We start from the raw sequence: 23,383 nt of genomic DNA on the forward strand, positions 1-23,383 counted from the left end.
CCTTATACTGCTGGGGCTGGGACAGAAGCCAGGGAGATTTGAACTCTAATCTTTTACTTCAGACCTCTCCGAGCCATGTGATGCTGGGTAATCACTGACCTTTCTAAGCTTTAGGTTCCTCATCTGTTAAATGGGAAAGATAATTAATGACACCCATCTGACAGGCTTGGTGTGAGAATCAATGACTGTCAAGTATTTTGCAAATCTTAAAGCAATATAGAAATGCGTGCCATTGTTGCTGTTGTTGTAGGGAAAAGCTGGCTATGACCTCAGATAAACACTGGTCCCTTTTCCATAAAACTAAGTATTTGTTAAGCACCAACTGCCCGCAAAGAACTGCTAAACATGGGAGGGGAAAGAAAAAAGAAATAAAAGCCTAACCTCCTTGAGCTAATGCCTCAGGGAAAAGATGAAGTAATTGGAAATAAGATAAGCTCTAGCTAGAGACACAAGTCTGTGGATGATAAATGTGTGGCTCTGAGCAACTCACTTAATGTTTATGTGCCTCAGTTTCCATATCTGTAAAATGAGGAGTAATAATAGCATCTGCCACCCAAGATGGTTATAAGATCGGTACCCTACGTAAATGCCAGCTATTATTACCTGGGAGAACATATGATGTCTGGAGTAAGCTGACTGACACAGATTTAACAGGAAAGGTTTTATAGAGGGTTATGCAAGAAGAGGATCACATGATCTGGGAAAGCAGCGTAGAAGCAGCTTAAAAAAAAATTACCCCTAACACAAATTCAGTTTCATAAACAATCTTCTTTTCTATTCTTCCTTTTCTGTTGAAGAGTTCATGGCTGTCAATACACAAAACAGCAAAGCCTCAGTTGAGTTACAGAATATTAAGGAAAAATCATCAGTATCCTAGTCTGTAGACAAGTGACTCAGTGGATAGAGCACTAAGCTGGAGTCAGGAAGATTTAAGTTCAAATCTAGCCCACCGAAATATAGGGAGAAATTCAGCTCTGTTCTTGGGTAGCAAGTCGGGGTGGCAGGGAGATGTGGGAAAATGTTGCTCTCTTTGTCAGAGGTGCTCACCATTATATTTAACAAATTTTCTTGTTTAACGAGGAGATCGTTCATTTTGAGAAGGACTTGGAGATGCCGAAAAATCAGCATGATTTGAGAACAAAGGCATCCTCTAGGATTTTGAGCATTCTGTGGGTAGCAATGAAAAAAATCTCTCAAGAGATGTCGAAGAAAATACAAACTCTTACCTTAAACAGATAGAAATAAACTTGTTTGGTATCTGCATCTTCTTCTTTGTGAACACAAGTGAAGAGATATTCCACATCCAACACTATGCCAAGGAGCCGATTCATTTCTTCCTCTGACACATTCTCCAGGTGAGACACATGAGCAGCTGAAAGGGAGCAGTGAAAACATTTCAAGTAAGATGGGAGCTAACCGTAACCAGCTCAATGAGGGTCACATCAGAGAAGGAACTTGCTCATCAACCCAAAGGGATCCACAATAAACCAAAACTCAAATTTCCCAAGCCCTGTTAAGATAATTGGGAATTATTCTTCCCAACAATTTTCTTCTTATACTTATTCTAGTCCTAAGTATACAGGGGATTGACCCAAACTACATAAAGTCAGAAACCAATCTGATTAGTAAGGAACACAGGTTCTTGGGTCAAGATGGGACAACATTCTTAGAGATCTCAGACTGAAATTACAATGATCCTTTCTCTGCAAGCAGATCTCCCTCCATTCTTCAGGGCCATTCTAGTAAATCTATCAGGACCCAAAAACAAATTCCCCTGGAAATCCAGCCATAGCGCCTCCTCTGATTTCAGGATAACCCAATAAATTCTATAACCTGAAGACTTTTTCTGATCAACATTCTACCGAGCAGAGGCTAAATCCGGATCTACTTTGGCTGAAGTTCAGAGATCTTGACAATCTCACCCTTAAGTGTGACAGGTTGGAGATCGGCTCCATTTGCTGCCTCATAGCCTTTGTCCGTGAGATGGCCCATTCTTGGCGATGGCCTCCCTGTTCCTCTTTAACTTCGAGTTCATGTTTCAAGACACAGTTCAAGTCCTGAGATCTCTACAAAGTGTTCCCTGACCATCGCAAGCTGTGGCGTATTTCTTTTCTCTGAATCTTTATTATCTATACTACTCAAATGCCTATCATCAAGACTTAGGTATGAGTAACAGTAATAACACTCAACGTACACCACCTTCCACTGTGATTAGAGCTTCGGCGTATGGTGTCTGACTCCAGATTGAGATCATCTTTGAATACCCAGAGGTATATCAGAGGTGTTCAATAAATACAAGCTAATAGTATGACTGGTTAAGGGCAAGTTATTTCTTATTGAAAAGAGCTTCTACAGTGGGATCAACGCTAGGAAGCATTCCTCCCAGGAAGACTGGCACCAGAAGCCTTTTTTTTTTTTTTTTTTTTTAATGAAAGTAAGAGGCAAAGGGACACCAGGATGTATTGGATGGGACACCAGGCTTCAGAGTCAAGAAGAATTGAGTTCAAATCCTGCCTCTCACATGTATTACTTGTATAGCTTCAAGCAATCATTTAAGCCACTCTGAGCCTCAGTTTCTCATGAATATATATATATATTTATTTTGGCAAAAGAGGGGATCAAGGTTGTATTAGCATTTAGAACTGATATCATTAGTGCAGTGAACTCTTGGTGTGGAAATTCTCTCCATCAATCAATGCAGAGCAGCAAAATTGGAGAATTGCCCAGGGGGACTGAGGAGCACATAACTTGGACGCACATCTCTTACACTGAGGAGCAAGATCTGAGTCCAGATCATCTCAACTCCAAGGCTGGCTATCTACCAGTCATGTCATGCTTCCTTTCCATCAGTAAAATGGAGATTCTACTTGTGACACCCACCTCAAAGGCACGCCATCATGTAGTGATGCTGTAGTGAGATAAGGTAGGCAAAGCACTTGTTATGTAAATGTAAGTTTTGATTATCATTCCTCATCCTGGCTAAGAACTAAGGTGGGAACAAGGTGTTTTCTAGGATTAGGCCAAAAGGGATTAATACTGGGATAGTGGGGCATGTGTGTGTGGAGGGGGTGACATCCCAGTAAATGATATGAAGGCAGAGGCAAAGAAATGAAAATTAGAGATCCAACAACCACCTCTTTCTTTTTGAACCATAAGTCAGAAAAGCAATGGAAAGTAGAAACTGTCAAACCCTTTGCTGCTATTCAGCTGTTTTAGTCATAGCTGCCTCTCTGAGCCATTTGGGATTTCTTAGCAAAGATATTGGGGCAGTTTGCCATTTCCATCTCCAGTTCCTTTTACAGGTGAGGAAACTGAGGCAGACAGGGTTAATGACTTGCCCCGAACAAGTCTTACTTTGCTAGTAAGAGACCAAAGCCAGATTTGAACTTAGATCGTCTAACTCCAGACCTGGCGCTCTAACCACTGTACCACCTAGCTGCCCTTTCTAACCCTTCAAGTCTACACAAGCCTACAATCTGAGAGCAGGCATTTGCACGGCATGTACACAACGCGCCCAGCAGAGAACTTCCCCCAGAGGGGAGAGTGATACAATTAGCGTTAGGGGTATGCAGGACATCCTGAATGATAAGGAAAGAACTCTATTTGGAAAATCACAGTAACAGATTCAACCGCATTATGTTACCAAATATAAAAACTGTAACTGCAACCAACAGAAATGTAACAAGCAGAAAAACTACAAATGGCGACTGGATACACAAGAAAGATAGATACACACGGGTGCAACGATGCTCTAGCCTCAATCTGGTCCATCACAGAATTTGCTGTTCAACCAAGAATCCCCAAGTGTTCCATTCATGAGCTTTAAAATACTGAGTATCTGAAAGATTTCTGGACTTTATCCCCATTATATGGAAAGACCAATACAGTGGCAGAAGATGCACTTGCTAGATGAATTCATTTTAAAGAAGCCACTGTTCACTTCTCCCTTTCAGGTCATGAAGAGGGAGACCTTTGCTTCCTCTTACAAGAAAACTAATCGACAGAGTTCTTATGCTAGCTGTTGGAAGAAAGAAGGGAAAAAAAAGAAAAACCCTGAAGATGTGTGTCTTTCTGGGCAGTTCCACTGCCTTCCAATGCCAAGGAGCTGAAAGAAAACTTGGGCCAAGGAGGAATGGGTGTATTGTGCAACAAGTTCCCGGAGACACCCAATTACTCCATCCTGGTCAAATTAAATCTGTTATTATTTATAAGCAGTTTAAACCTTCAAAGTACATGGACTAGTTTATCTGTAAAAATCATCTTCACGCACGTTTCTGGTTGTGGATGAGATAAAAACTCAAGTAAAGCAAATGAGTTCTAAGAAGTTTGGCTCCATTAGCAATTACTCATTTCCCTCCTACTTTATTTAGATTAAATCAGCTTCTGGGTTTCAAAAAAAAAAAATGTTCGAAGGAGGGGGAGGAGGGAAAAGAAAATCAGAGATTCTAGAAAAGAGACATGATAAGCTGAGAAGGGTCTCTCTTGCCCACCGCCCACCTCCCACCTCCCATCCCCCAGAAACAGCTGCAAAAAGGAGATTCCATGTGATTCAGCTCTGGCTCGATGATGCTATGATCTGAAAGCATCTGAAGCCTAGATCCTGGGGGCAGTTTTAAAGGGAAGGAAAAAGAATGACTTCCTCTGGAGCAGGAGCTCCTGACCTGGGGTCTATGAACTTTTGTCAAAACCATTGTTGTAATTTATATTCTGTGTTGAATGCTATGGATTTTCTAACTTAAAACCTTACATGAAAGGAGGTCTGGTCTGTAGACTTTGACCAGACTGCCAAAATAAAGTTAAAATGTTAAGCCCCTGGCCAAGGAAGCTAGAGCAGGGTGAAAGGCTGAGAAAAGGGTTGAGGAGGAGATAAGGTAAGTTGAGACCAGCTGCTTTAAACAGGGGCTTGGGGATGGACTGTGGGATTAAAGGAAGGAAAAAGGTCTGGCATGGCTGCTTTGGAGAAAGAGTTGGTTGGATACAAAACTCTTATCTCCTTCAAGACACAGCCAAGCTGTTGTACAACAAAAACCAGGAGTGATCTCCATCTGTTACTGGACCCCTTCCACCAAGAAATCTCATCATGTGATGAGAGAGGATCACGTGACCTGCCTGGCCAAATGTCAATGTCCTATCTCAATCATCACCAAATCCCAGCCCGCTCTTGGAACCGGTGATCACTCTCACAGTCTGAACTGGCCCCATTAATGACCCAGCAGCATTAACTCCTCTAAATCTAGAAGGTTCCTGAACTCACACCCAAGTTCTAATCCCCTGCTGCCAACTGTCTTCTGGGGTTTTCTTAATACAGATGCCAGGTCATCATGTCAATTCATTATAAAATGCACTAGATGAATGGGTTGGGCATCAGGAAACTGGGAACTGGAAGCCTGCCAGCTCTGTGATCCTGGCAATTCACTGAATTTCTCAGTCTCAGTTTTCTCTTCTGTAAAATGGGGGATAAACATTCTCTACATTATAGAGTCAAGATCAAGTGAGATAAACAGCAAAGCTGCTTTAGAAAACTCAAAGAGCTACATAAATAATCACTTACTGTTGTTGATACTACTCTAATTTCATAGAAAACCTTCTTCCCCTACTAGCTGCTTTATTTCTGCAAATGACATCAATGCTTTCTTCCTCCAAACTTGAAAAAACCCTATGGTCCTGTCCCATAAATCCATACAAGGACAGTTTTTGAGCTGGAAGAGAGACTCAGGGCTCTTCAGTCCAACTCCTTCATTTTTCAGATCAGGAAACTGAGGTATGAGGCAGGTCAGGTGATTTGCCTTGGATCACAAAGCTAGCAAATATCAGAGAAAGGGTTTGAACTCAGGGCTTCCTGTCTCTGTACAAACTATGCCATTTTGACTCTCAAACTGTGGGTATTTAACCTGAAGAAGACTAAGACTGAAAGGAGATAACTGGATAACCTTGGATATGAAGCAAAATTCTCTGATTCCAAATCCAGCAGCCTTTATACAATACTAATCTTGTGTAGCCAATCAGCCACAAAGCACTGTTGACTGGTTCTTCTCAATATCACATGTTTATTCTTTTCTATTTCTCCCCTTAGCCCTGGCCTAGAACCTCATTACCTTGGGCCTCCATTGCTTAAAGTGCCTCAAAACCAGAAAGCTGATTTGCTTCAATCATCCTCTCCCTGATAAATATGTTCCCAATGGCGCCAAGGTCTACAAGCCATGATTGCCCCAAATTGGCTTCTGCCAACAGACCTACTGCCATTCCCACACTCACAGGATATAAGAGTTGGAAGAGATCTCAGTGCCCATCTATTCTAAGTGAAAAAGAATCCCATCTATAGTGTATATAACCAATGAGTTGCTATCTATCTTTTCTTGAAGACCTCCAACGAGAGAGAACAAACATTAGTTCTAAAATCAAAGGGACTTGGGTTCAAAATCTTCTTCCACGTCTTACTACCAGTTGGCTTTGGGCAAATCTGTCAACCTTTCAAGACTTTGATTTTCTCACAAATGAAAATGAATGACTTGATTTACATGAACTGATGTTGAGTGTGTAGCAAGGAGAACCAGGAATACATTGTACACAGTAACAACAAGATTGTGAGAAGACTTGGTTCTTCTCAGTGATTCAGTGACCCAAGGCAATCCCGATAGACTTTGGATAGAAAACTCCATCTGCATCCAGAAAGAGAACTATGGAGATTGAACATAGGAGGAGATTGAATAAAAATCAACACATCCTATGTTCACCTCTTTTTTTGTTTGTTTTGTTTTTTTATACCTCCCATGATTTTTCCCTTTTATTCCAATTTTTCTCTCAACTTGATTCATAAAGAAATGTGTATTTTAAAAGTTAATCTACATATATAACCAGGGAAAAAAACTATAAAGAAAAAAGAAAATGCATGACCAGATTGCCTTTGAGGCCTTCCAGCACCAGATCCATGACTGTAGCTCTTTCCAAACTATCGAGTTTATTCCTCATCTAGATAGCTCTCCATGAGACATGCTTCACTGAATATTGAATCATGGATTCTAAGAGCTAGAAGAAGCTCAGAAAACATCTATCCCATCACAGGATATGGAGCAAGATCATATATAAAGGCAACTTTGTGGAGTCTGTTTAAAACGGGAAGTCCTGAGTTTGAATCCTGTCTCTAGCTCATCCTGGCTGGGTGGTCTCAGGCTGCCTGCTCAACCTTTCAGTGCTCTAAGTCAGGGATTCTTAATTGTTTTCATGTTCCCGAATTTGGCTGGCAGCTTCCCCTTTTCTGATAAAGCTTTCTCAGGCTTTTTTAATGCCTAGAATAAAATACATAGGATTACAGAGGAAATCAATTCTAGCAAAATAGCTACCAAAAGGTGTACTTTTTTTAAGTTCATGAACCCCAAGATTGAGAACCCCCATGGCAAGATTCAAAGCTACATAAAAGGCGCTACCTACATTGAGAAGCACTTTCTCACCTTAGAGTTCCTTATACCAATAAACTGGTATAAAATCACTACTCTGGGTCCTTTCCCTAAAAATCATCCATTCTCACTCTTTTACTTTAGAGATGAAGAGAATGAAGACCAAATCTGCCCAACATTCTACTGAAAATGTCAATGAATTTTCAGTGAATTTTGATTAATTTTGATGAGTTTAACAATTGTCAATGAATTTTGGTGAATCAAATCTTTACAGTTTTAATGCAAATGAGCACAATCTCTAGCAGGTCTCCTCACACACACACATTTTCTTAGTAGTGACCCAGCTGCACCAAGGAAGCCTTAGCGTGAAGGAAGAATGTACCGCCCACCACCTCAGTAAAACCCCAGCGACAAGCCTGGTGTGATGCTGACCTCAATCTTTCTGCAGCAGTGAGACCGCACCCCTTGTCTGTCAAGTATGATACTCAAAATCAGTCCCGCAGAACTTCAAGCTCAATGAGGCAACATCCCTACCGCCTAACCCTGGTTCTCTCTGAAGGTCTCAGCAGGCCAGATGCTTCTCCTTTGCACCTTCACCAACCCTAGAGTGCCAGTATGCCCCAGGAAGGTGAGGAGGAACAAAATTGCATCCTTTGCTACACTCCAGTGATAATGATAATGAATTTATATAGCACTTGTAGACTTAAAGGGACTAAATCAATGTCACTTCAGTAGATCCTCCTAATAAGTCTGGGAGGAAGGTGCTGTAGCTATCATTTGTATTTTATAGATGAGAAATCTGGGGAGAAAGACAGAATAGGGCCTTCTATGAGCCAGGCACTATGGTAAATGCTTTTTCTTTTTTTTAAACAAATGATTCTTGATTCTCATACCAACCCTGTAAGGTAGGTGCTATTATTATTATTCCCGTTTTACAGTTGAAGAAACCGAGGAAAGCTTACTTGGTCATAAAACTAATAAGAGTCTGAAGCTGGATTTGAACTCGGGTCCTCTAGGACTAGCACTCTACCTACTTTGCCATCCATTTAGAGGGGAAAAGTGCCCAGAGTGGAAGCTGCAAAGCCCTTAAACTTAAGCACATGGTGGGCTGGGGATGTCATTTTTGAGCATGTTTCTAGATATTCCAGGAGGGGAGGGGCACAGCAGGGGCTAACTTAAGTGGCCTGGGATGATCTGGGCCACCCCCTCCACTGTTTTACCTACAAAAAATAGGAACAATGGCAACATTTGCACAGCACTTCATGACTTGCACAGCAGGTGATAAATATCTCATTTGATCCTCACAACAGCCCTGATGAACCAAGTCCTGTTATTATCACCATTTTACAGATGAGGAAACTGAGATATTGACAGATTAAGTAACTTGCAAGGTTAGTTAGTATGTAACTGAAGCAGTTTTGAATGCAAATCTACCCAGCTGCCAAGTTCAGTCTCTCATGAACTACGCCACTCTGTCTGTGCTCTGGATGTTGCTCCTGGAAAACTTGGGAAGCAGCGAGGGAGGTGGGAGGAAAGGGAAGTAGAGAGATGAGCTCAAATATCTGAAGGGCTCTCTTGTGAAAGAAGGATTACACATTCTGCTGAAGCCCACAGGGCAAAACCAGAGGCAGTTTCAGGGAGAAGGATGGGAGGAAAAGCTTATACACTCCCCAAGTGCAACTCATCTCTAGACTTTGCTATGAGAAAAAACTGCCAGACTGTTGTTAGAAGGCTCCAAAAGCTGCGGCTGCCTCAGGAAATGAGAGGTTCCGCCCAACTGGTGAGCTGCATTCAGAGGCTGGATGAACAGCTTCCAGAGGTGCTGGAGAAGGGGCTCGCCCTTCTCCTCAGGTACAGATTAGCAAGATGGCTGCCAAGCTCTTCTCCTTTTGGATTCTGAGAACTAGCAAACACGCAGCTCCCCTCCGAATTGTTCCGAGAACCTCAGCTCTCTCTATCTGTTGAGTTTTTTTCACTATGATAAAAAGGAAAAAGCTTTTGTTTGCTTTCAGTTTCTTCAAGAATCTGGCTCAGCTGTTTTGTGCTACGTCAAGTTTGAAAATACCCTCGGTGTCAAGAGATAGTAATCTGCCAAGACAGCGGGCCAAGAACCCCAAGGCAGCTGTTACCTTGATAGAAACAGGAAATGCACGGTCACCTTGGCTCTGGGACCCTCTCCAGACACCCACTTCATTCATCATTTGAGACATCCTTGCCTGCAGTTTAAAAAAGTGGACAGTCCTGTGTATGTCTGGAAAACTAGAGAAAAGTATAGCTATAGATAGCTAGTGTGTGTGTGTGTGTGTGTGTGTGTGTAAGGGGAGAGAGAGGGTGAGAAGGAAAAGGAAAGGGAAAGGGGGAGGTAGGAAGGGGGGTTAATAGAGAGGAAAGGGAGTGGGAGAAAAGGAAAGGGAGGGAGGAAAGAGTGAGTGAGTTCACTATGTGTGCATTTGCATTCCTAGAATACTATAAACATTGGCACATAGTAGGCACTTCATTCAGGTTTACTGATGGACTGATTTCTGCTTTTGCCGCTTAATATATCCTACTTTTTTAGATGTTATTACATGCTCAAGATTCAAACAGATTTTATATCGATAGGATCTAAGATGGGGACTAGAAGTAAAGATGCCAGCAGCAATGCCATTGCAAGAAACCTCCTGAAGGTTTACATGGTACCTCCAGGCCTGATAGTCAGACTCCAGCAGCTTTAACATGACTTCATTTTCTAAAGCTGGAAATCTTAAATGGAGAAAAACAAAACAAAACAAAACAAGCCCTTCCCAACCCCCTCTCACTGATCCAGTCTACCAGGAAAAAGTGTAGAATCAAAGCCCAGGCCAAAACTCAGGCTCTTCTAAAACAGGTTCAAAATAGCTGCCCACTTTATTATTATTATCAAGACACATCAGCTTAGCCTTGCGTTAATCACCCTTAATAAACAGCAAGGAGTATGAGGTGAGCACAAAATAAGGTAGCTTTCAAAAATCTTCCCACCAAGCCACTGGGCCACTGTGGGCATTTGCGTTAGTGACTGGACCACATAACATAATTGTGTTAAGCCAAGATGACCCGGTTAGAAGCACCTTCCCCACCCCCCGATACTTTATCATGGATAATCTGCATTGTGCATTTGTTTTTCTGTCAAAGTGTTGCTCCCCCACCCTACCCCCAACCCCAGAATGAGGCAAAAGCTCCAGAGAACAAAGACAGTTTTGTTTTGATTTTTCTATCCTGGATGCCAAGTACAACGCCTGGCAAAAACATTCTCAAAGTTATGTGGAACCTTAATAAGTGTTTAATGAACAAATAGATGGATGGCTAGATGTGCATGTTCATCATGTGCTATGTCTGGATTCTCCTCCATTATTGGATAGGTAGGTAGTGGGGGAGGGTGGGTTCCTATAGGGATAGCAGGGGAGGAGTTGGGCAAGAGCAAAGAGCAGAATGGTTGTAGATATCCTCTTGTCCAGTCTGTGAACTTTTAAAAATATATTTACAATTTTTCATAATTTAATTCTTGTTATTTTACATAATCTATTTTTATAAATTTAAAAACATTATTCTGAGGAGTTCACAAGTATTACCAGACTACCAAAGGGATCCAAGATATAAAATAAGGGTGAGAACCACTCTAGCTCTATCCAAAAGGAGAAGGTAAGGACTATTCCAATATGGTGGTCAGATGGAACACATTGAAGGCTGAGGAGGCCAGTCAAGAAGATCTGGATTCCCATTTTCCCCTGCTCCATCCTGGTTCTATGACCCTGAGACAATCAATCACAGCCTCTCAAGGCTCCCGGCAAAGCTCTGAGAAGATCTAGCATTTCTCTAGCACTTTAAGGCTCGTGTGTGTTATATCTTATTTGTTGCTCACAACAAACGTGAGGAGAAAATGCTATTATTTATTTTTTAGATGATCAACCTGAAGCTGATATTCAGTGATGTGCCCAGGATTACACAGCTAGTGAGGGTCTGCAGGAGGATGGCAATCAATCTCTCAGGACCTTAGAAAACCTAGAAAGATTCCAAGTTAGAATGCAGATGCCAGTGTGCACTGTGAGAGGATATTCCCCCTTCTGGACTTCTTCAGATCATTCAAATACCCTGATTCAAAAGATTTTCCAAACTTCCTTTTGAAGTTTGAAAATCAAAATCTAACCAAAATATCATGTCTTCCCTTTTTACAATTTTAAACCAAGAACTAGTGTAGCTATAGTGGTAAGGATGGTGCTGGTCACCCATAATTCCTGCTACTAGGGAGACTGAGGCAGACAGAGCACTAGAGCATTCTGGAGGCCACAGTAAGCTATGGCATTAGTGTCCTCCCAAGTCCAGCATTTTCAGATGGTGAGCCCTTCGGAGCTGAGGGAGGATTCAGGCTATCCAAAGAGAGAGGAAGCTGAAGCATCAAGAGGGAGACAGATCCATGAGGGGCTAGCCCACAAACTATAGGAAGACTCAGTCTTTAAGGGGAGAAAAAAGATAAGTGTAATTGTGGAAGGTATGAGCTTCCTGTGCTGGGCAAAGTCTGTACTATATATTTATAGGCAGCCAAACAGGATTAACTACTGCATCTTCTGTTTCTGCCATTAAAGCAAAGTGTTTAGGATACTCAGAAGAGGCTTAAAGCAGCTGCCATTCCAGACAATCCAACAGTAAACAATTATTTTAGTGCTTCAGAGACTGGAAAAACCAACCAGTGAGTACTGAATAAGCTCCTATCCTATAGGCCTGGTACTCTGCTGGGCAATGGGGAGACAAAGGCAAAAAATAAAATAGTACCTGCCCTCAAGAAGGTTACAGTTCTATCACGATTCTGACAGTGTAGATTCCTCCATCTCTCTTCTTCTCTTATCTACCGCAATTTCTGGCTATGTTTTGCTAAGTCTCTCTCTGGTTCTCTATCTCTGTTTTTCTCTTTATTTCTTCTATGTATATGCATGCTAACCTCCCAAAGATATTAACCTTAAGAGATCCATGAATAGTCTTTAGAGTTTTCAGAGTTTCTTGGGAGAGAAAAAAATCTTTTTAATTACATTTTTATTTCAATACAATTTGTTATGCAACTAGGCGGTGCAGTAGATAGAGCACCAGCCCTAAAATCAGGAGGATCTGAGTTCAAATATGGTCTCAGACACTTAACACTTCCTAGCTGTGTGATCCTGGGCAAGTCACTTAACCTCATTTGCCTCAGCCGGAAAAAAAAAATGTTTCCTTTGCAATCCTCTGTAGTTTATTATCCCAATATTTATTTTATGCATTTAAAATTACTATTCCGCCAAGGAGCTCATAAGTTTCTTCAATACCAAAGGGATCCATGATATAAAAAGGGTTAAAAATTCATACTTTAGAATTATTTTTTTGTTGTTCTTTTGAATAAGGAGTAGGAAGGCTTTTTTGAAAAGCCTTTAGCTTTACTGAAAGCTAAGGGATTTGGGGGGAAGGGTGCTAGGTGGTATAGTGGAAAGAATAACTAGATTTGGAGTCAGAAAGCCTCATCTTCCCAAGTTCAAAACTTTCCTCAGACACTTACTAACTGGAAAAGTCACTTAAGTCTGTTTGCCTCAGTTTCCTCATCTGTAAGATTGAGTTAGAGAAGGAAATGGCAACCCACACCAGTATCTTTGCCAGAACCTCTCAATGGGGTAATAAAAGATTACATGAATGACAGCAATTGAACAACATATAGGGACCAATTAAATTATGGTAACCCCTAGTTGCTGAAGTTGTCGAGATTCAATCCAACTCACTTCCACCTATTGTGGAAGATACTCCACTAGGCACTCGTGAACACTTATAACAGCACTCATGGAACTTTTCCTTGGGATCTTCACATAAATTCATATATACATATACTTAAAATGTATAGACAAGTAAACACAAAGTATAGATGAATAATACAAATTAACTTCAAGGGAGAGATTGCAGAAAGAGGCTGCTTTATAAAGCATCTGTCCTAACAGGATGTCCACCATCAACAGAAAAACTGGAGGAAGAAAAAGAGAAGGAAGAGAATAACAAATGAACATTTGTTCATATCAAGACCACTTGACACATGCTGGCAAAAACCAAATTCTATTGAACCAGTAGGAAAACTCATTCAAGTCAGATGGTACCATGCAATAGCAAGAACACAGATTTGGCATTGGAGGCCCTGGGTTCAGATCTCAGCTCTCACACTGACCCCTGCAGTTAGCAACCCCTGGACTTCCTTGCGCTATCAGTTGCCTTATGTGTAAAATTACAGGGTTGGCTGGCTGACCTCAGCCTTATCTCTAGCTCTTAAACTGCACTCCTAGGACCCAGAGTCTCACAATGCTAATCTCTTCCCCAATGGGGACTCTTGGTTTTCTCTGCAAGTGTTAGAGGGCTCACAGATTCCAGACAGGACAAACTCATTCAAATGTCTACCCAGAACAGGAAGGAATCTCCATGTTTCAAGATTAAGAGACATTTAAAATCTTCTTTCCGAATAACAAGATTAAGCAAACAGAGATTTGTGATTTGCATCAAATGTGCTTGAGTGCGATGCTACTGATTACCTGGCAGGGACCCAGGTTTTCTGACTTCCAAACCTTATACCCTGTTACTTCCTTCATACACTTTGCAACTAGGGGCCACACAGAGAATCATGTGACAGCCAGCCAGATTCTCAAGATGAGAATAAGCATCGCAACCACAGGAACAGCCCGGCTCTCTCCCTTCAGAACTCACTGTCAACAGCCCGAGTGCAACAGGAGGAGTTCTGATCACTGCCGATTATTATCATTTGATATCAACTTTGCAAGCCCTGGGGATGCTTTTGCTTTGACAAGTCCAGGAAATCTGGACGATGACAAAGCTCAAGAGATTAGTGTCAGCTTGAACAACAGCCTCGGTGTGACAGAGAATGAAAATGGGAAACTGGCCTGATATGTTGAGCTTCAGACTAATTTATCATGCAAAATCCTTCAATTATTTCAGCAAATATAGATGGACAAGAAAGAACTATAACCCAGTCTCTATTTCTAGATCCTCCATTTAAAGAGGGATCCCAGACTAACCATGTCTTCATTTCCTAGTTTACACTCCTGTGGACTTCATCATGCCCCCAGATTGGGTATCCTGCCACCTCTGGGAGTAGAAGCTGCCTTTTACCTTTTTTTTTTTTGTAAGTTCCAGTGTTTAGCTTAAAGTAAATACAGAATAAAGTTGACTGACTTCCTCCAGGAAGGAAGGAAGGAGGGAAGAAGGAAGGAAGGGAGAAAAGAGAGGCAGCTAGGTGATGCAGTAGATAGAGCATCAGCCCTGGAATCAGGAGGACCTGAGTTGGCACTTAACATTAGCTGTGTGTCCCTGACTGCACCCCACACAAAAATAATATGTAATCATTTGATTCCCCTTCACAATGTTGTGTCAACATTGCAAACACCAACTGCCGCTTAATGTTATTAGTACCATAACTCCAAGGCTGGGATACAGCTGCCTGAAATGGCCTAGAGTTGGGCCCTGAGAAGACTTCGTTGAAGACCATGTCAAAGAACAAAGAATGTGGTGTTGGTTCATATTCTCCAGAATGTGGGAGGACAGAGCAGGATTCCTACTTGGGTTCATCACTAATATGACCAAGAATATGAAGAATGGCCTACTACTACCCCAGCCACCAAACTCACAAAAGGAAGACAAGGTAAATAAGCCCTAAGAAATCATTCAAAGAAAGAAGAAGCACTATCTGTACAGAGCAACTTCGAGACTAAATGGGGGATTTCAAGCTAAAAGGGATCTGATCTGTAGGAGGAACTAACCTGGGATCCACAGGCTCTGGGACCTCATGGATAGATTTCAAGGGATCTTGATTTTCATAAGCCTTAAGTTTCATTTGAACCATTTAAAAAGCCTTATTCTAAGAAGGGTCTATGGCTTGAGCAGATCACCAAAGGGGTCCATGACACAGAACAGGTGAAGAACCTCTGCTCTGATTCAACCCCGGGAGTTTGGAGAAAATGAAACCGAAAGCCAGAAAGGCTAAGTGCCTGGCACAGATCCCACAGCAACGTGATGACAAATTCACAATAAGGTAGACCTAACTGAAAGCCAGTCCTTTTTCCTCCCTGAGAGCACAGTGTCTCACAGCCTGAGAAGATAAAAGGGAAAGTCAGCCTCTAACAAAGTTGGCCACACCCGGCACTTGCACAATTCCGGCTTTGCAGTTTAGCCCCCGTGGTGGGGAAGGAATATGTCCCTACAGTAGAGTCAATCTCCCCACAACTAAGAAGATGACACCTTTTCAAACACACAGTTATAGAATGTTATTATATGTAAGCCCCATATTAAAGACAACACAGGGCGGATCCCTGAGTTAGAGGCCCTTCTTCCTGACCCTGAACCCACCTTGTCACCATGCCAAAGGTTTTCCTTGGATGTGATCCAAAATAATATTCAATTAAGACCCATACTAGAAAAACCTCGTTTATTTAGTGTATGACACAGCAGTGTCTGTAACTTGTCAAATGTTGCTTTTAGCATTAGTTGTTTCAACACCCAGAACAACAATAGTTTTATAGACTAGTGAAGTCTTGAGTATGGCGATGGATTGGTTTAATGAAAGGTAGCATGGGATCAAGGTCAACCTTGGAGACGAGAAGACTTGGGTTAAGGTCCAAACTGTGTTATTATGGGTAAGTCACACACTCTCTCAGTGCCTCGGGCAACTCTCTCTCTCTAAGACTTTAGGTTTCAATAAAATAACCAATCTGCAAGGGAAGGGAGTTTCCACGAGAAAAATCACCCAACACTAATTTTATAAGTCTAGAGACTCCTCCTAAAAAATCCATTATTTATTTTATGACACTAATTACCTTGAAAGTTTACATATTTCCATGCTCAGAAACACACTCCCTTACTATAACACTCTCCAGATAACACTCTTATCAGACCCGATTTTCCTTAAGATGGCCTTTGGCCAAATGCAATAAAATGATAATCTGACTTCATTCAATATCAAACATTTTACAGACTAAGAGAGGATACTCAGTACCAGGAAAAAATGAAAGTTGAAAGACCTGAGAAGTAGATGGTAACTTCTGAAATGGCCAAATATATAGTGTGGAGAAGTACATAGCTAATATGATATGTCCTTGAAGAACAGAAATCTGTAACCCATTCTGCTCTACAAGTGAAGATCTGGAAGCAGGAAAGAAAGAGGAAAAAAAAAAAAAACAGGAACAAAACCTTCTTGTGATTTGGAATAATGAGACCAGGGACGCTTGTTTTTTCCAATGATCCTTCTAGTCTATTTAGGAGAAAGCAGAATGCCAAGTGACTACTGATTTCCCCTGCCTTGCATAAAATGGTAGTTTAGTGGACAAGGATAAAGTAGCCGATTCTATTTAAAACTATCCTCTTATGACAATTCTTAATTAACTTGCCTGGGCTGATAGAAAATGCTATCCGCTTTGTAAGAGAAAGAAGAAATATGAAAATAAACATTTTAAAACAATAAACAGAAGTCACACATAACCACTCAAACGAAGCTTTGTGTCTCTGACACTCACTAGCTGTGAAACCCTGGACAAGTCATTCAAGTTTCTAAATCTCAGTTTCCTCATCTGCAAATTGGTCATAATAATACTGGTATCTCACCCAACTGTCACAAGGCTCAAATGAGCTAAAGAATGTGATAACTGTCTGTGATTATTAGTGTCGCCAGAGATCAAGGCAAAGGAGAAATGAGAAAACATTGCAAGGAAGGATCCCAAGAAAAAACCCGGAGCAATAATAACAATAATTAGATGAGGGAATTACAGATGGTGACTCTGGTCTTGGAGTCAGAGGCCAGTGTCTCATCTCATTTGACAAGTCTCTTCTGAGCTCTTTGATGTCAGAGCCGCTCTGTTAAGGCAACAGAAGCAAAGAGGAGAGGCCCCCGGGGATGGGACAGTGGAGCTCCCACATGGAACTCTCAGAGCAAGAGCATCACAAGCAGGGGAGCCACACTTTTACCCTGTTTGAAGGCAAATCAGATTAAAATTCATCCTCAGATGGCAGTTCCACACAAGCCGGGGCCTCTTTGGGAGGAGGAGGGAGGGGGGGTTCTGTTGCTTACCGAGAGCGTGGCTACAACTACGGCAGGACTCAGTGAGACTGACAATTATCTGCTGCACGTCTGCCCGGGGAGGAGTGGGCGGGGGATTGGGGTTTTTCCAGCCATTACATTTACAAGATTCCTCGGCCTGAAAATTTAAAAAAAAGAGAGACAAATTTATGTAACAGACTGTAACATGGGCTGATTGCTTCGTATGAGACGATATAGATGATTATGAGACGGCTGACGACAGACCCTCTGACTTTGCATTTTCTAGGAACACCCAGAAGGATCAATACTGAACCAGCGGCCAAAGTGAGAAGGGTTCTGTTTGTTTGTTGGCTTTGGGAGGGAGGGAAGGGGAAGGCCTCGCCGAGCCTGACAATTTTCAGCAGTCAGCACCAGCCAGCTCAGAGAGTAAGCCAAAGGCCTCTGTCCAATGGCTCTTGGCAAGTGTGAGGGACAGGATTCCAGAGGCATCCATTGGAAATGTTTCCTGGTGTCTTCCGAGTGCCAAAGCAGTCCCCCTTGCAGCTTAGCAGGCCCTGGCAGGCCGGCTCCAAACACCCCCACTTGTTCAACAGGGCTTTAGATCACCTTGACCCTGCCTTGAGGAGAGGGAAGAGAAAGGGAAGAAGGGAAGGAAAGCAGAAATGAAAGAAATGGTATCTGAGTGAGGGCACAAAGTCGAAGGAAGAGGCACAGAAGGAGGAGGGCCTCTTTCAGGGTTTCCTGGGGGATTTTTAAATTTTGTTTTGTTCTATTTAGGGTAGGGTAGATAAATAACAATCCGGTAAAGGCCACGCTCCTGGGCCTTCCTTCTTTCATCGGTTTATCTTTGTGGAACACTATAAGATGACTTAATTTCGCAGCAAAACAGGATCACGGGTCAGAGATCCAGAGCTGAAAGGGTCCTCGGAATTGACAGATAAGGAAACTGAGGTTCCAAGATATTAAAATGATCATATTTCAGTGTGACCCATGATCAAATAACCAGTAAATGTCAGAGACAGAACTTGACCCCCTACCCTTCTGAGCTCCAACAGCAGTGAGTGATCTATTTTCTTTGCCACATTCAAACTTTTATAATGCATGGGCCGAGATATAAGTGCATTCTGTGATCTAAAGCTTACCAACCCTTTTAAGCAGCATTTTTTTTTTAAATTTAAATGTAAACACTGACCGATATCTTTCCAAAATGTACTTCTACATTATGGCCCTCTTATTGGGAACATATGACAAAAATAAATGTACCTTCTTTCTCTTGACGATTCAGTCATCAGTATTATTAAATATTCTGCATAACTTCTCAAACATTTATTCAATAAATATCTCTGAATTATCTACTTTGTGCAGAACACTGTGCTTGGTTCTGAGAGCCAGGATATTTCCACATTTAAAAAACCCTTCTCCCCCAGCCTTGATGAAACCTACAGTCTCGTGCCCTTAAAGTACTGTAGTCCAGAGCATTGAAGTGTATAAGGCTGATTGTTCTTAAAACAAATGGTGCAAGACCACTCTGCTTTTATAGAGATGCTATCTGCTGTGACTTTACACTGTCACTTCTCCAGTCCTTGTCAATGCCCCTGCCTCTAACAATACTTTCTTTGTCATTTGCTGCTTCTCCTTTGCTGTGGCGCACACACACACACATATACACACTCTCATACACTCACACACATGCACCTCTTAAACTAACCCTGTGATAATAACCAGTACAATAAAAATGATTTAAGTTGCATTTATATTTATTCTGTGTCCTCCCTATCAGAATTTCAGCTCTTTTGTTTCTGGAACGTGCATAAATCCTGAGCCTTAGCACAATAGACACGTGTTTCAGTACTTGCTGATTGATTGATTAAATCTCTAATTCCTGAGCAAGTTCCTAAAAGCCCATCCCACACAGGAGAATGTTTGGCAGGTGAATGGCAGTGAAAGGGAGCCAATGGCTGCTCATGGGTTTTCCATTTTTCTGCTCTCATTCCCCCCCCCCCCCCAGACTGAAATTAGCAAAGATTACCTTGACTTATTTAGTCGCTAGACAGATAAATTGACAGAGAAATGGAGAGAGCAGACAGACAGGTAGAGGGGCCTCCGTGAGACAATGTATGAGGAGACTCACAAAAGGGAGAAAAGACTTTGTACAGACTGAAAATGGTTATGGGCACAGATGGGGGGAAGAGAGGGAGAGAAACAGCTTTGTGGTGGCAGAAGAAGGCCAGAATCTTGGAGGAAAGCAAGCTCTTCCTGGAGGTACCCTGCTCCCCTGCCCGACATCGTTCCTCCCCCGGCCCCAAACTCCGAGGCTGGAGCAGCCATGGCAGGGAGGTCATGCTAGGAATCCTCAGTCATTCCACCGGGCACCCACCTCTCCACCCCCAGCACCCCGGAAGGGAAGAGGTCACTGTCTTGCCCCTGGAATCTTGTGAAAACTTAGCGACAAGGAGAGATGCAGTGGGAAACATTAACTGATATGGATACACACACATACATTTGTAAATTTGGGAGACAGCAGAGTGCAAGGGTACAGGTAAGGACCCATCCTTAAATGCTGAGAAAGACTCCCCAGATGGGCTGCCAGCTACCCCCGTCCATTTTCACACCTGCTCCACCCAGATCTTGCAAACAGCCAGTCTGATCCCGTTGCCCTCCTAGACACTGGTTGTGTTTAAACAGTGATAAGCAGCAACATGTTAAAAAGGTGGGGTAGGGGGAGGCATGGGGGGCAAGAGAAACGAGAAACCTTTAAATGTTCCAATAAATACTTTCTAACCCAAAAAGCATGGATGAAGTCACCAGAAGGAACTGGGGAAGGAAGAGAGCAAGTGACTGAAGGGGAAGGTGGAGGGGGCGGCACAATAGAGTGTCCAGAAGCCCAAGGCTGGGGTGCTCCTAGTTATCTGGAAACCAGCAAACCTCAGTGAGCAAGTCCCAGAGCGTGGGTGCCTTGGGAAGTTGCTTTAAGGTGTCAGCCTGGACCAGCTGCAGGAGAACTGGCCCCGAGGGGGAGAAAGGGAGAGGAAACTCTGGGCCGGACTAGGCTGACCTAGTTGCTGGGCCTCCTCCCTCCTGCCTCCTGCATTTGCCAATACAGAATGAGCCTCAAAGATAAAGCAGATCAGATTCTGCTCAGTGAAGATGACCTCAATCAGAGGCGCCGGAGCTCCTACTGGCTGGATACCTTGCAAGGAGATGGCCTGAGAGGCAGAAGGATTAGAGCAGGGGTTCTTAACTTGGGGTCCCTAGATAGATTTCAGGGGGGTTGTAAACAGGGATAAAAGGGAAATGCATCTTCCTTTTCACTTTTTATTTGTTTACAGGTTGTCTCCTTCATTAGAGCACAAACTTTTTGAGGGCAGGGTCTCTCCTTTTTGTATCCCCAGTGGCCAGCTGGTACCCAGCACATAGTAGGGAGTTAATAAATGTTTATTCATTGACTCCAATTCTACCACAGAGTCTTTTGATCTTCAGGGCTTACACCAACTAGAAGGCTGGAAAAACTATGATTCTCCATTTTTGCCGCCTCTCGGGGAAAAAAATAATAGCAGGATGTTGATTTTGAAGGCCTGTTCCCTAGCACGGTTTTGAGGTTGTTCTTATATTACAGAAGTCAGTCAAGTGGATAGACCTCTAGGAATTGTGGTTGCTTGGGAACTGACCCTTTTGCATTAGTTATACAGGGCGGATGATTTCCATTTCTTCGGGTCTATACATTAGAATCCTAAACAGAAGCACAGAGTCAACACTTAGTCTGTGGGCAGGCAGGAGCTTCAAAAACTGCTTTCCAGGGACTGAATTAAAAGTAGCAGCAGTCTGCCTAGGCTCTCTCTGAAACAGTATATGAGGTTAACCCGAGGTATTTATTAAGCAGCCATTACGTATAAGTTCCCGAGTAGAGTTAGAAAAAGGGCCTGGCCTCTGCCCCAATCCAGTCATGATATCCAAATGTTTCATCACAAGAAAAAATAAGAATAAATGTTGGAGGGGATGTGGGAAAACTGGGACACTAATGCATTGTTGGTGGAGTTGTGAACTGATCCAATCATTGTGAGGAGCAATTTAGATCTATGCCCAAAGGGCTACCAAACTGTACATACCATTTGATGCAGCAGTGTCTCTACTGAGCCTGTATCCCAAAGAGATCATGAAAGGACCCACATGTGCAAAAATGTTTGTGGCCCTTTTTGTAGTGACAAGGTACTGGAAACTGAGTGGATGCCCATCAGTTGGAGAGTGGCTGAATAAGTTATGGGATATGAATGCTATAAAATATTATTGTTGTATAAGAACCGATCAGCAGCAGGCAGCAAGGTAGTGCAGAGGATGAAGTACCAGCCCTGGGAAGACGAGTCCAAATCTGGCCTCAGACACTTAACACTTCCTGGCTGTATGACCCTGGGCAAGTCAAGTATTTAAACCCAATTGCCTCAGCAAAAAGAAAAAAAAGAAAAAGAAAAAGAAAAAGAAATGATCAGCAGGATGATTTCAGAGAAGCCTGGAGAGACTTATATGAACTGATGCTGAGTGAAATGAGCAGAACCAGGAGATCATTACACATGGCAACAATCAATTCTGACGGATGTGGCTCTCTTTAATAAAGGGGGTGATTCAAGGCAATTTCAAAAGATTTGTGATAGAAAGACCATTCAAATCTAGAGAGAGAACTATGGAGACTGAATGTGGATCAAAGCATAGTGTTTTCACCCTTTTTTTTTTATCTTTTTCTTGCACAGTATTATAAATATGGACATATGTTTAGAAGAATTGCACATTTCACTTTGATTACTTGCTGTCTAAGGGAGAAGTGGGAAGAGAGGGAGAAAAATTTGGAACAAGATTTTTGCAAGGGTGAATGTTGAAAACTATCTTCACATGTATTTTGAAAAATAAAAAGCTATTAAAATTGTTTAAAAATAGTAACAAAAAAATAAATTAACCCCTCCCCCCCAAAAAATTGTTTCGTCATCAGAAGATTGGTCACAAGAGGATGAAAATTTCTAGCTACAACATTATGCTGCTAATACAATCAATTTGTTAGTTAGCATTTATGAAGGACCTATTACATGTCAGACACCGTACCAGGTGATGAGACCAGACTAAAAAGAACCAGTTGGCCCCACATGGAGCCTGCACTAAGACTTTAGGAACAACTACAGCCCATTTACAGAAGTGTACTAGAAGACTTTCCTCAGAGTCCAGAAACCCAACCATATTGCCTTAGAACAACAGTCTATAGCACAAGGGGGTTTGAAATCCTTTTTGGCGGAGGGAATGTCTGCATGAAAACCGAGACCCTGAATGAATAGTGAAGGGAGAGCCTCTTGTGTGGTCAGCACTAGCAAGATGACATCCCAGGATTCACTATTTCTCCCAGACCTGGGAGGGAGAACAAGACAGAGAGAGGGAGGGAAAGCACAAGGAAGCCCAGCTCAAATCCTGACAAGGGACCCGAGGATGAGGGGGCAAGTGGAATCTGAGACTGTTTTGTCCACAACACAAGGTTGCCTGGTCACCCAGGGAAGGAGGTCGCTTCTAAAAGCAGGAGAAACAGCTGGGTTTGCATGCCCTCCCTCCTTCCTTCTTCACTCCTTTCCAGGCACCCTGCCTTTACAGACTCCTCAGGAGAAACAAGATAAGGAGAGAGAAGGTCTTTGGGTTAGCAGTTTTTCAGCCTGCCTTTGGAGCTGCACTAATGGAAGGGCCCCGGATGGAAAGGCACTAAGGAAACAAATCCCAAGCTGAGGAGTTCCTCTTTTTTTCCCCAGAGACAGTAGGAGGTGAATGAAAGTTCTGGAGAGAAACAATGTCAAGGGCAGACTTGTGCTTTAGGAAGGCTCCGATGGCAGCTAAGAAGATGGATTGGGGCAGGGAGACACCAGAAGCCAGTAATCCATTAGTCTTTGGCGAGAAGCGATAAGGGCCT

At 42.5% G+C, this 23,383-nt stretch overlaps 1 protein-coding gene across 1 annotated transcript in view; it reads right to left on the bottom strand.

Moving 5' to 3' along the window:
* KAT2B (lysine acetyltransferase 2B) overlaps nucleotides 1–23,383 on the bottom strand; it is a 130,660-nt gene that overhangs the window by 61,426 nt on the left and 45,851 nt on the right. Inside the window, exons 5-6 of the mRNA XM_051962338.1 lie at nucleotides 17,482–17,608; nucleotides 1,227–1,372 (exon numbers count right to left, since the gene is read on the bottom strand). Coding sequence (XP_051818298.1) covers nucleotides 1,227–1,372; nucleotides 17,482–17,608 — 273 coding nt within the window. The remainder of the gene's footprint in view (nucleotides 1–1,226; nucleotides 1,373–17,481; nucleotides 17,609–23,383) is intronic.

This window comes from Antechinus flavipes, chromosome 5 (assembly GCF_016432865.1).
Source record: "Antechinus flavipes isolate AdamAnt ecotype Samford, QLD, Australia chromosome 5, AdamAnt_v2, whole genome shotgun sequence".
Classification (NCBI taxonomy): Eukaryota; Metazoa; Chordata; class Mammalia; order Dasyuromorphia; family Dasyuridae; genus Antechinus; species Antechinus flavipes.